Source organism: Bubalus bubalis, chromosome 6, assembly GCF_019923935.1.
Source record: "Bubalus bubalis isolate 160015118507 breed Murrah chromosome 6, NDDB_SH_1, whole genome shotgun sequence".
NCBI classification, from domain to species: domain Eukaryota; kingdom Metazoa; phylum Chordata; class Mammalia; order Artiodactyla; family Bovidae; genus Bubalus; species Bubalus bubalis.
In genome coordinates, this window is record NC_059162.1 from 79583551 (window position 1) to 79596685 (window position 13135).

General features: G+C 42.8%; 1 protein-coding gene across 2 annotated transcripts; it reads right to left on the reverse strand.

Moving 5' to 3' along the window:
* Nucleotides 1-1651: 1651 nt before the first annotated feature.
* Nucleotides 1652-12457, reverse strand: LEPROT. Of its 2 annotated transcripts, none has more exons than XM_006058913.3 (4): nucleotides 12320-12457; nucleotides 7136-7211; nucleotides 5923-6109; nucleotides 1652-3366 (listed from the first exon to the last, which is right to left on the reverse strand). In XM_006058913.3, the coding sequence occupies exons 1-4, from the start codon at nucleotides 12333-12335 to the stop codon at nucleotides 3250-3252; spliced, it is 396 nt and encodes a 131-aa protein (XP_006058975.2). In that variant the 5' UTR covers nucleotides 12336-12457; the 3' UTR covers nucleotides 1652-3249. The 2 variants fall into 2 exon arrangements, with proteins under 2 accessions (XP_006058975.2, XP_006058974.2); XM_006058912.3 differs by lacking the exon at nucleotides 12320-12457 and adding an exon at nucleotides 9679-9809.
* Nucleotides 12458-13135: the final 678 nt, after the last annotated feature.

Below are 13135 nucleotides of genomic sequence, written 5' to 3' on the forward strand. Positions count from 1 at the left end.
GACAGGACTGAGCGACTGAACTGAACTCAAAGGGCATTAGGGGATAGATAAGACTGCAAAAATCAAAGTGAGAAAGACCCTGTTCTTGGGAAAGGAGGTGGAAATTCACACTTCCTTTCCTTCAAACTGCTCACAGTGAGGCAGGAGATAGATGGGCCCCCAACTGAACAATCTCTCCCCTATGGACGAAACTTCGTAATAGCAAAAGCTCCATAAAAGCTTTTATGGATGATGAAGGAGGCTGAGCCCTGCCCAGACAAGACATAAAAAGACCACATACTTCTCATTCTTGAAGTGAAGGACACCTCCCTGACTACACAAGGCTCCTTGGAGGTCAAAAAGGGAGAGGGCATCACCTCATAGTAAGTGATGCTGGCTACCCATAGGCCTCTTCACTAGAATTCATCTTGACTAAGAGATGAGCACACACACGTGGGAGGACCTGAGACATATCAATATGGACTAAAGAACTGGGCAAGTCAAAATGATTAGCCACAGGAAAACCGGCAGAAATGCCCCATAAAAGTGATCCAAACCACCACGAGGGCATGACTCTCTGAGCCCACCTGTGTGTCTATCCACACATACTGGACTCTTTTTCCTAAGAAACACTTTGTTTCACTACTTTCTATCTTTGTGGGAATTGTTTTTCTAAAAGCCAAAGGGCCAAGGCCTTGTCACTGAGCACTAGTCTAGTGACTAGGATTCCATGTTCTCATCCTCCACAACCTGACCTCAATCTCTGGCCAGGAACCAAAGCCCTGCTTTAGGCTGCTGCAGACCAAGGCCACTCGAGATCAGCACGACCCCAGTGCCAAGACCCAAATCTCAGGCAGGTACCTTGAGTATTAAATGTCAGCTATGTTAGGGTTTGGCATTCCTAATATTGTTTCTGTGGGAAAAGCGTTTCAAAATGTAAGCCAGTTGTTTGGAACATGATAGAAAATTTCTTTTCTGGGCAATTCTTTATGTGCATTCTCAGTTTTAGAATATTATTAATGTGCTTTGAATTTCCAAAATATATTGTAATATATAAAGGGGGGAAAAATGAACTTTTTATAAGGATGAAAAAAGTGCCAAAAATTTGGGTTACCAAGATGAAACTTTTGTACCATACATTCATACCAAGCAATACTTCTTACCAACATTTATTTCTTAAATAATACTGAAGTTTATTACTTAAATGACACTTAGGTGCTGCAGAATAAATGCCCGTTTCAGACACTTAGCAAATCCAATAACCTATCATTTCAATAAACCATTCCATTAGTAGCCACATTAGTGTTTCCAACACATTAGTCTTTCCATTCCACAAATACTCTACCTGAAAGACTTTATATCATTCTGGAAATATAATCAAGAAGCAATGCTGGAAGACTACACATTAAAGCTACACTGGTTATTTAAAATGTGTATAAGCAACAAAGGAACTTTTGCAAAATGTAGTATTAACAGTATCTCCATCTTAGGAAAAGAAAAGCTATTACAAGCCAACTACACATCCAAAATGGTACCTTACGACTTATTGCTATTATTCTAATGCAGGACAGATTATTGCTTAAAACTGCACATTTCAGAACACCAAGAAACTTTCATTGTTTTGGTTACCATTTATGCAAATCAACATCAGAATAAAGACTTTCAGTTAAACTTTTGTGTTAAAAGTGAAGTTTATTACAATACAGTAAGTGCAAATGTTATTAAAAATGCTGGTTAAAATCATAAAGTGTCTATACAATTTTTCTAGTATAAATATCGGAAATAACAACTTTAACAATTCTGTAAGTACACAGTACATTGAAAACACAAAATCACGCACAAGGCTAAATATCACTGCACATTATCATTTTAGGTATCACTCTTCTGATCCCAACATCATTCCAGAATACAAAGGGGTTACAAACATCAAGGTTTCAGTGTTTTGAATGTATGTCAGTTATCACACATTAATAATGCTTTAAAATCATTGCTTATATTCTAATCAAGTGGTTCTAGTTCCAATAATCCCTTTTCTCGATAGGTCTTGGACAAAAGTTGAGCTAGAAAAACTGTGATTACAGAACCTAGCATCACATTCTCAATGATTCATTTAAAACTAGCATAAAGTGTTATTAAAAGCCCTATAGGACATGGAGGACAATAAGTACATCACATGTAAATACAATTAAGCAGCTCACCCTCTGCTTGCTTACTTGGCTCCATGTCTCTGTAGAAAGGAGAAGCTGAGCCATAAAGAAGTGCGGGCCAATCAGAACTGCTGGGAGTGTGTTTTGGGGGGCTTAGGGGGACTGGTGAAGGTGGGGGGAAACAGCACAGGGAAATAACCGGGGAGAAATGTCAGACTATAAAGGGAAATTAAACAGTATTACTTGTCCACTCCTCCCCATCCTGTTGAAGCAGGGGACAGCTCCAGTCCAGCCTCCATCCACTGTCTCCCAGCAGGGGCTCTGTTCCCCTCCACTGTGAAGACAGCATTTGCTTTTCAGACAATGTGAAGCCATGGCTGTTCGCTATTGAGAACACTTCACAAACCTGAGGAACAGCCTATAAATTATAGGTTTGGACACTGCACAAACATCACGGAGAATCTGAACTAGGCCTCAACATGAGGGGAAGGGGAAACAGCTTTTACAAGCCGCTAATGCCCACACAGGCTAAGTGGTTCCGCCAAGGGGACGGCAATGCTTATTTCTTCATGAACATGCTTCTCAAACTTTCATGTGCATAGGATTCACTTGGGATCTCACCAAAGCGCGCTGGGTTGGGGCTGGGGCCACAGGTTCTGCATTTGTAGTTAAGCTCCTATGGACCACACTTTGAGAAGCAAGAGTCTGCAACACAAAGAGGGGGCCACCTCCTTCTCTCTGGGCCACGAGTATATGTTGGAAGTCCTGAGGAGAGCTGAGATAACCCCAGTGTTATGGACCCACCCAAGCACATCCCTGGGCTGCAGTTGGAGATGTGGCACACTGAGTGGGAAATGTACATTAATGTATTTTCTGACAGCACCATACTATGACTATATGAACAGCTGAACAACATAACTCAACTTGAGTGAATGGAGAAGTCTACTCGTTGGGAATAAAACTAACCTTTTCCCCATGTAGTCCTCCTTAAAGTGATTACATGATTACAAAGGTATAAAAAACCAGCGTATTAAATTTCATAGTAAAAGGCCACATGTGCACACATATACATACAGCATGGATTCTAAGAAATTAAATGCATTTTGTCAGGATAAAGCACGGGCTACCACTGCTCCCAGCTAAAATCATCTCCTCTTCCAAATACAAGGAAGAAACCTTGAATTGTAAGGAAAATCACTGCATTGCCTGCCAGCACCAGGCCACAGGCTCCCCATTTGATCTGAAACACAAGAGGATTAAAAAGAGGATTAAATCTTTACTTTATACTGTACTCTTTGCAAACATATTATTTTCTGCGTCAGAAACAACCAATGAAATACTAAATAAAACTGCTAAAAAGCTTAACAATGTAATAGGCAGGAGACAGTGAACAATTCAGTAATTAGTCCAATCACTTTGTGACGCTTGTTAATTAAGTCTGGTATCATCCTTAACATTTTCCCCATTAGACATACTTCTCTACGTGTTTTCATGAGACAATGACTGCCCTCAGTAAAATACACAAAGCAAGATTAGAAAGGGTCCAATTACAATATTGGTTACTGGAAGTCCTGGATAGATTGCCTTTTTTCATGAAAATAGGAATTAGAGAGTTACAGACTGAGTTGTTTCTTTTCCAGGCAAAAGATTTTAAATAATACTCAGGATGCAACTAAAAAGAGCTTTCCAGCGTGGCAGATGGTTTTCCAGAGGCACAGTTGGGGATGAGACTACCCTCTAGTGGGCATAATTTTGTTTTAACAAGCGGAGAACATCAGTGAAAATTTTTTCATAAAACATGATGCAGCATTTGAAAGGTAAAAATAGAAATCCTTAGAGAAAAATTTAAGAAGTACTAGTCTAAAGCACAAGAGGGATAAGATCATGACAATCTTACACTGAAAAACCTTCCATGCTTCTGTTATCTAAAAAGAGTTCAAACTGGCCTGGCATTCCAGACCTTCCCCAGTCAGGCTTCCCCAGCCTTTCTAGCCTCAATCTCAACCTCTCCCTTTTTGCTCCATCATTTCGGACTACTCTTTAGTCCATACATTTCATTTTTGCATTTGAGAACCATTCCATATGATTGTCTTTTCTACTTTAATCAAAATAGTATTTATCCATAGAAGCCACACCAAATACCAGAGGTAATTTCTCGCTTCTTGGTGCACCTATGGCATTCTGATCATGTTTTAATGACCACATATAGTACACTTATACTATACTTACCCATCAGGCTAATTTCTGTTCTCTTTTGAGAACAGAGACAGTATCTAGTTCTTATTCCGAGTGCCCTACAAATAGCATATGCTCTGTTTACTGTATGAATAAATAGCACTTGTGTAGGTCTGATATTCAATGTCCCAAATAAGTCTCATGAAATTGAAACAGTATGTAATTGGGGAAATAAAAGCAAACAGTATGGAAGACAGTGAATATCAAAGAACTGAATAAATTATTCCCATAATGTGTATTTTGGAGATAAAATCTTTATATTGGATACTGATTAAATAAAGTGCATATTTATGGCAAGACAAGAAAAACTTAAACATAAAATTTTCTCTTCTTGTTCAGGCCTCCTCCCTCCCCTTTGTGTACTTTGCATCTGTATTAACCAGACCTCCTTAGGAGATAACATTGCTTCTTAACATTCCTTCCTAATCTCATAAACGTCATAACTGCTTAGGAGATAATCTTCCTTCTTAATGATGTAGTGGGCCATGATGACCCACTGCTCACTTTATACATGCCAATCTGGATTGTGTAAATGGCCAATAGTATGCCATCTGACATATAACCATTTGTCTCTAAAACTTACGTAGCTGTGGTTTGATCTCTTACAGAAGGAACAGTCATCTCCCAGGGTATGATCCTCAGGTTGGGGGAAATAAAATTTTCTATTTCTTTGATTGAGTGAGTGAGTCATTAATTTTCTCATTGACAATATGAAGATGTCATATTACTCACTGTATCTTCCAGTAGCTATATAGTTTTCCCTCAATATGTAACTCTTGTGTTGAGAATTATGTCCATGATCCTATTTGCAGGAGAAGAATTGGGTATGATGTTGTGATTTATATTAAAAAATATATATTTGATCAGTCCCCATATTCTGCAAAGAGCTTCTAAAATCCTTGCAACTTCGTAAGTGATGAGAGTGACTATTTTTATGGTGGAAACCTCTGATTTATTGCCAGTCAGTCAGAAGCATGGGTAACAACCTGGACTTGTGATTGGCATCTGAAGAGGGAGGTAGTCTTGTGGGACTGAGCCCTGAACCAGTAGCATCTGTTGCTGTCTCCAGGTAGATGGAATCAGACTTGAGCCGAATTGTAGGATACTCACCTGGTGTGGAAGAATTGCTCCTTAATGGTATAGGGAACAACCCCACCCCCACCCCCCGCCACCACACACACACATACACACACTGGAATTAGGTGACCAGGACCCCTTTTGACATTTATTTTGGAACTAGAAAAGTATTGCTACATGAGACTCTAGATTGCCCTACAAGAAGAGGCAAGGATTTCAGAATAATTCCAGAAAATAGCTTACAACAGAAAAAGCAAGAAATCACTTGGTCTGGCTAAAAATCTCAAGAGGAACAAAGAAAGCATTCTGAAAGTATGCGCAAGATACTGATAGGTAGATCTAAATCAGGGGAATACAGAAACTAAAAATATGTCTGGCTTTGAGTATTAAGTCTAAGCAGTGGAAATGAAACTGTGGTTCCAGACACAGGCCTGTGAAGTAACCTCGGCGATAGCTGGGCAAAACAATAGACAACAAGACTTACCACAGACACACGAGCAAGAATAACAGGAAATCCAAAGGCAGAAACAACAATTCCTGTAGTGAAAAAATAAGCCAGTTCCCGACAGGCACTACTTGTCGCATCGGAGTCATATGTTGCTCGTTTGGCAATGAAATGGGGGATGGGAGAGATGGCGTGGAAAACCAGGACAAACAAGGGCCAGTAAACGCTGTTGGTGGACCCAGGAGAAATCCAGAAGGAAGAGTTAGTCACATCGTAATTAAAGATACACTGCTGTTTCAAAGTTTATATTATTTTAAATGTCTAGGTCAACAATCATTTATTCAGTTGTCAACATTAGTGCATGGGATGATTATTTTCCAGGAACAGCTGAGTAGTAGTGATGATTAAAAATTACCAGTACATTAATATGCAGACAGCTTATACTGTGTTAAAAAACAATGACACAATGTAAAGTCTAGAATCTTCATGGTTTTCTGTGTTACTGAGCTGTAGTTTCTTTAGGGACAGAATCCTAACTTAGTCATCTTTGCTTTCCATATAGAACACAGCACAGTGCCTTGCACATGTTCATTCAGGAGAAATTATCTGAGTGTGCGCAGGTTGGAAACCTTTCCATTTCTTGGAGTAAAACTCAAGATTCCTTGCCCTGGACTACAAAACCTCACATGATCTGGCCAACTTCTTCCATTCATTCCGTGCCATCTTCCCTCATTCGCTTCATCTGTAGCCACATTAGCTTTTCTATTTCTTAAATACTTCCTCTGGAATGCCCTCTCCTGACTCATTGACCTGATAAACTTATTTATCCACAAAATCTCAGGTTAAGGACAACCTCTTCTATGCAGTCCTCCCTGACTTTACCAGGGAAACTCGGGTTCCCTTTCTCGAAGCTCTCACTGTACTTTGTACACATCTCTCCTGACTGGACTGCCTGCCCATCTCTCACTCATAACTAGAACTGCAAGCTCCCTGAGGACAGGATTGTGTCTCATCATTCTTGTATCCTCAGCTGGTCCAGAGGAAGTCTTCAATAAATTCTCATTAAATGAACACATCAATTTTGAAAAGAGCTTTTCTCTGTACAAATACAACTAACTAAGGGACTGGGTTTGTAATTTGGGCTTCATTAATTCATTCATTAGAGCTTGGTGCTAAATTGACCAAACTCTCTAACACCCATACTAATAGTGACAAAGATATAAAAAGAATAGTTCTTTCTGAAATAACTTACCCATAATCCTCTAAGGCACATCCCAGCATCAGAAAAGTCAGCCCAATAGCCCCACTGAAAGATAAGGCCACAAGAGCTGGGAAAAATAAAATCAAGAGTTATAGGTTCCAATGGTTATCAGGGACTGGGGGAGGGGGAGAGGAATGGAGAAGGATTCTTCTGGGATGGATGAAATGTCCTGAAATTAGAAAGTAGTAATGGTTGTACAACCTTGTGTATATATTAAAAACCACTTAAAGAATTTTTAGAGTGTAAAGAATTTTACACTTTAAAAAGGCTAATTTTTGATATGTGAATGATACCTCAATTTTAAATTTTTTAACAAAAAAAACTGCTTATTTCATTGAAAGAGATTTACTTATTTCATTGGTTGATGTTACATTTGACTAGCAAATAGCCTATGTCTGCTACTCTTAAGTCTTCAGGTGGAGAAAGAGCTCAAGCCTTTCCAGTACTCAGCCCCTGTCTAATGTATGAATTCCCTAACACCCATACTAAGAGGCCAGACAGCCAGTTGATAAAATACCAGTGAAGGGAAACTCACTTTCTCCTGAGGCAGATATTTCATTCTGACAGTTTTCAAATGCTGAAAACCCTCTTTCCTTAAACTGTACCCCCAAACGGTCTCCCTGTAATATAAACCCTTTGATCACTGTGCCTCCCCATACCACAGGGCTTCAAGTATTTGAAGATTACTTTCATGTCTTCATAGAAAATTCTTCCCAACTAGTAACCCCTGAATATCGATTCCCTGCATCTGTTGGACACTAATCTTTGAGGAGGTAGAAATGTGTTTGCTTTGTCCACTGCTGAGTGAGAATAACAGAATTGTTTAAAAAATCTTGTGCTGCTCTGGGTCACCAACATGGGTTCATGTTGGTAACTCTGTCACTGACTGGTTGTGTGACTGTGGTAGAAGCTGAACCTCCTTAAACCGGATTATTCAGCCGTAAAATGGGAATAATGATGCCAACTTATTAGGGAGTTTATGGGACTCAAATGAGATAATGTATATAAAGTGATTGGCAAAGGCAGGCGCTCAGTAAGCAAATACTGATGTAACTATATGCTCATTTTAGCAATGGTCTTCGGTAAAGGTAGCAATCACAAGCAGAGGATACTGAATTACCTGAGTACTCCTCTGAAAAAAAATCCATAATACTCAAAATTAGTCACTAGGTAAACCAATTAACATTTTGATTGCTTCCTTTTACTTTAAGAGACAATCTGGGGAGACTTTTATAGAAAGATACCTAGGTGATTTTTAAAAACATCTAGGAGTATACAGATGTTAGAGGACAAGGACGGACTATCAGTTTTATCTATTTTTCCATTTAGTACATGTCACTTTTGGGGGGAAAAAAATGGACAAAAGTAACTTTTCCCATATTGTTTCACTACAGATGATCTTTTCCTCATTGGTTCTGTCCCCTGCCTGTGCCTAACCACCTGCACCATTCTGTCCTACAGAAGACCATTCAGAGCTATGAACCATAGACCTCTTCCTTCTGTTCTGGGACATCAATCACTCAAAGTTCACAACTGTATCTCCAATTGATGCTCTTTACCTCCTTTTCTTTTTCAGGAATTGCATCCTCAGCCATCTCTTAAACTTGGAGCTAACCAGAAATCCAAATTCACCTATCACTCCACACTCTTGCTGGGACACTGCATTCAACACAAAGCTCCCTGGTACCACAAGGACCCAGCTACATCTAATGCTGCAGTTTGAAGTAACTCCGAAGAACTCAGCCTGCACCTCCAACTCCAATCTGGATTTCTCTGGGTAGTCAACATAGAACTCAACTTCAACATATGTAAAACTGAAACATCTCCCCTTCTCCTCCCAAACACACACTTCTTCCTTTCCAAGGTTCTATCTTGAAAGATTAACACCAGCCCTACACTCCATTTTCTAGAAAATCAGTAAGTCAGGGTGACTCAATCTCCCAGACCTCACTCAAACCCACTGCAAAAGACTAAGTGATTATGTCCCCACTCCCCAAATTCATATATTAAATTTTAACATCCAGTGAGATGGTGGTAGGAGGTGATTAGATCACGACAGGATTAGGACCCTTGTAAAGGGACTCCACAGAGCTTCCTAACCCCTTCTGTTGTGTGGGGACACAGCAAAAAGATATCTGTCCAGGAACCAGGAAGCAAGCCTTCACCAGACAACAAATCTGCTGGCACCTTGATTGTGGAGAACCCAGCATTTCAAACTAAGAAATAAACGTTATTTAAGCCACCCAGCTTATGGTATTTTTGTCCTAGCAGCCTTAAAGGATTAAGACAACCACCTCTTCTCTCGTGCCCTCAGCCCCTTATCATCTGTGTGCAGACCCTTGTCATCTCAGGCCCGCCTTCACCTCATGCCTCTTCCAATCTCTCCTCCGCACAGCAGACGGTGACCTCTCGAACATACAAAGCTGGTGTCACCTGCACAGTTGCTTTCACAGCCTATGAGCTGTTCTAGCACTGGAGGCGCACCTCTGCCCCGTCTCACATGTTCTCTCCATTAGAATCAACTCTGCCCTTACCCCAGTCCTTTGCCAGGTGAAGTCTTATTGATCCTTTTAGATTCAGAGCAAGGAATGCCTCTTTCGGGAGACTGGTCCTCTTCCTCCCTGGAGCAGGGTTTGGTAATGCCATCTGTATTAGTTTCCTAGACCTGCTATTAAAAATGCATCACAAACTGGGTGGCTTAGAAGAACAGAAATTTACTCTCTCATATCTAGAAAGGACATCTGCTCCCTCTGAAGACTCTAAGGGAAGAATCCTTCCTTGCCTCTTTTTAACTAGTGGCAGTTGACTGCCATCTCTGGTCCTCTCTAGCTCACAGTTGCATCATTCCAAGTTCTGCCTCTGTCCTCCTATGGTGTTCTCCCTATATTTATCCATGTCTCAATTTCCCTTTTCTTACAAGGACACTAGTCATTGGGTTGCTGCGGCTGCTGCTGCTAAGTCGCTTCAGTCATGTCCGACTCTGTGCGACCCCATAGACAGCAGCCCACCAGGCTCCCCCGTCCCTGGGATTCTCCAGGCAAGAACACTGGAGTGGGTTGCCATTTCCTTCTCCAATGAATGAAAGTGAAAGTGAAGTCACTCAGTTGTGTCCGACTCCTCGCGACCCCATGGACTGCAGCCTACCAGGCTCTTCCATCCATGGATTTTCCAGGCAAGAGTACTGGAGTGTGGTGCCACTGCCTTCTCCGAGTCATTGGGTTAGAGTCCAGCTAATCCGATATCATCCTAACTTGATTATATCTGCAAAGACCCTATTTCCAAATAAGGTCAAATTCACAGACACTGGGGAGTTGGAACTTGAATGTATTTATTTGGGGGATACAGTCAGCCTGCAATACCATCTTGGTCCTCACACTGTATCTGAGCACACCTTAGACATTTAAACAGTAACACAATTATTTCCAGCCCTGTCACACAATAACTGATCCCAAGCCTCAGGCACACAGCAGTCCTTCTTTAAGTTATATGTAAAAAACTTCCTTAGTCCTTTTCTATTTCATACCCTATCTTCTTTTTTTTTTAACTACAGTGCAATTTCTAACACATTCACACATAAACATTATTATTTGATAGCTTCCGGACACGACTAAACAAAGCGCAGTGGTGCTACTTCTTATCGGTTTTCTGCACTGGCTTCAGATGGAATATTACAAAATGCACACTGTCCAAGTAAATCATGTTTACTAAATTAATGCCAATTATAAAAGTCCACCAGAAGTAATTTTAAAATGTCTGCTAACAGTTTACACACTCAGATAAATGTCATAGCAAACACATGCATGTGTACAAATATACCCGTATGCATGTTTACAGCATATGTTGATTAACTAGAGAGGGAAGATCTTTGTGTACAAATTTCAAGGACAGGAGCTCCAACATGGAAACAAGTTATCCTACTCTATTCAAAAGATTAGACATCTAATGGGGTGGGTCCTACCACCTAAGGAAGCCTTCCAATAACCTCTCCCACTGCTGGCATTCCCCTTCATTCTGAAGGTGCACAGATGAGGGAACTGGTGTTCTTGGTACCCCCTTTTTAAAAATCAACTGTCCCATGCAAAAACACTCACTGCACAAAGTGAAGTTGCTCAGTCGTGTCCGACTCTTTGTGATCCCATGGACTGTACCCTACTAGGCTTCTCAGCCCATGAAATTTTCCAGACAAGAGTACTGGAGTGCGTTGCCATTTCCTGCTCCAGAGGATCTTCCAGACCCAGGGATCGAACCCAGGTCTCACACATTGCAAGCAGACAGTTTACCGTCTAAGCCACCAGGGAAGCCCACTGCACAAAGACCTACTGTATAGCATAGGGAACTATATTCAATATTTTGTAATAACCTATAAGGGAAGAGAATCTGAAGTATATACGTGTGTGTGTGTGTGTCTGAATTGTTGTGCTGTACACCTGAAATTAACACGATATTGTAAATAAACTACATTTTTTTTTAAGTACTATACAAACACCACCTTCCTGTCTGCCCATAAAGGAATAAACACTGATGAAAGTAACGATAAAATCCCACCTAATCTACTCTGTACAATTAAGACAAATACAGCATTTCAGGGTGCTTTTCGCAGACACCCGCCTGCAGCCAACTCTGCCCAATTGTAAAAATCAATTTACACGACACGACAGATGTAAGGGTTCTAATGCCGAGAACACTGGAGACAGTGGCTCGTCTGGAAAAAGTAGGAAACTCGGCAAAGTGGCAGGAAAAGCGGGGAGAGGCGTTAGGGTGAACATGACGGGAAGTGAAAGCCCAGTTTAAAACCAGGCAGAGGAGGGGGTCGGAACTGCTTCCCGAGGAACTGGGAAGCAATCCGGGAGGTGATGCCCCACCCGGGGTAGCCGGTGATTCCCAGGGAAGGAATGCTCCAGGCGAGGGCTTCGCCTGCAGCGACCCGGACACGCCGGGTGAAAGAGTGAGGACTAGTAGCAGAAAAAGGCTGAGGTTCCCCAAAACACGCCTCCACCCGTACCCCAAGGAGCGAAGAGAGCAAGGGAACTCCTTCCCACCGGGAAAGGAGAAAATGATGGCACATCTGGGGAGGCCGTTTCCAGCCCACGCGCTAAAGGCGCAGCTCCAGGATTAGCCCAGAGCCAAGGCGGCGACCCCACCGCAGGACTAGCGAGCTAGGAACCTAGGATGTACCTTTAACGCCAGCCATGTCTCCCGAGCTGGGGCCGCGGCTGCTTCCGGCTTCCTGCCACGGCCCCAGCCCCGCCCGAGGCCGGGTCCAGGGCCGTACCTAGGCTCGCGACCCCGCCCCGCCTCGCAGAGCCCCGCCCCTGACGGCTCCGATCTCCCCAGGCCTAGCCACTCAGGGCCCCGCCCCTGCCAGTCCCCGCCCCCGCTACGCATAGCCACGCCCCTGCTCGTCTCTGCCCCCCACACTCAGAGCCCCGCCCCTGTCCCCGCCGCTCAGAACCCACCCAGACCAGACCGCATCTCCTCCCGCCCACCCAAGGAGATCCCCGCTCCTACCCACCCGTCACGCTGATGGGAGTGTACCGCAAACCCGCTTTCTCAGGATAGCGGCGACGATGCTCCCTTAGGTCCTGAGCTTCTGCATAATCCTCGAAATTGCCCCACGCTCCTCCTTTCCATCGGTTGGCCAGAATCCCGGCTCTGCCGAATCGCTGGGTCCGCGGGCCCAGAGCTCCCCAGCACAGCCCACTAGGGACGCGTCCACCATAGCACGGAAGGGCGGGAACCGCGATTCCTGGCTGCAAGGAATTTCTGCGTGAGGATAGCGAAAATAGGGGAGGGGGAAAATTATAGTCGGTAGAGCAGGGATACCTGCTTTCTCTGGCATTACTTTCTCTAAGGCCTAGACTGCGTTTGTGTGCCTGTCTGCGTTTACGTAGCTGTGGCGGAGGAAGGGATGGGGACACCAGAGAAGAGGCCCCAAGGAGCCTGGCCCCAAGGAGCCTGGCCTGGCCTTGCTTAATAATACCAACTTGAGCG

Bases quoted from the DNA above. Each gene is read 5' to 3' on its own strand.
- LEPROT (XM_006058912.3), bottom strand. From the start codon at position 9,790: ATGGCATTACCAAACCCTGCTCCAGGGAGGAAGAGGACCAGTCTCCCG. The intron at 7,212-9,678 runs GTAAGGGCAGAG...TATTTTTCCCAG, and splicing joins TCACCTGGCAAAGGACTGGG to CTCTTGTGGCCTTATCTTTC. The intron at 6,110-7,135 runs GTAAGTTATTTC...GTCCACCAACAG, and splicing joins TGTGCCTTAGAGGATTATGG to CGTTTACTGGCCCTTGTTTG.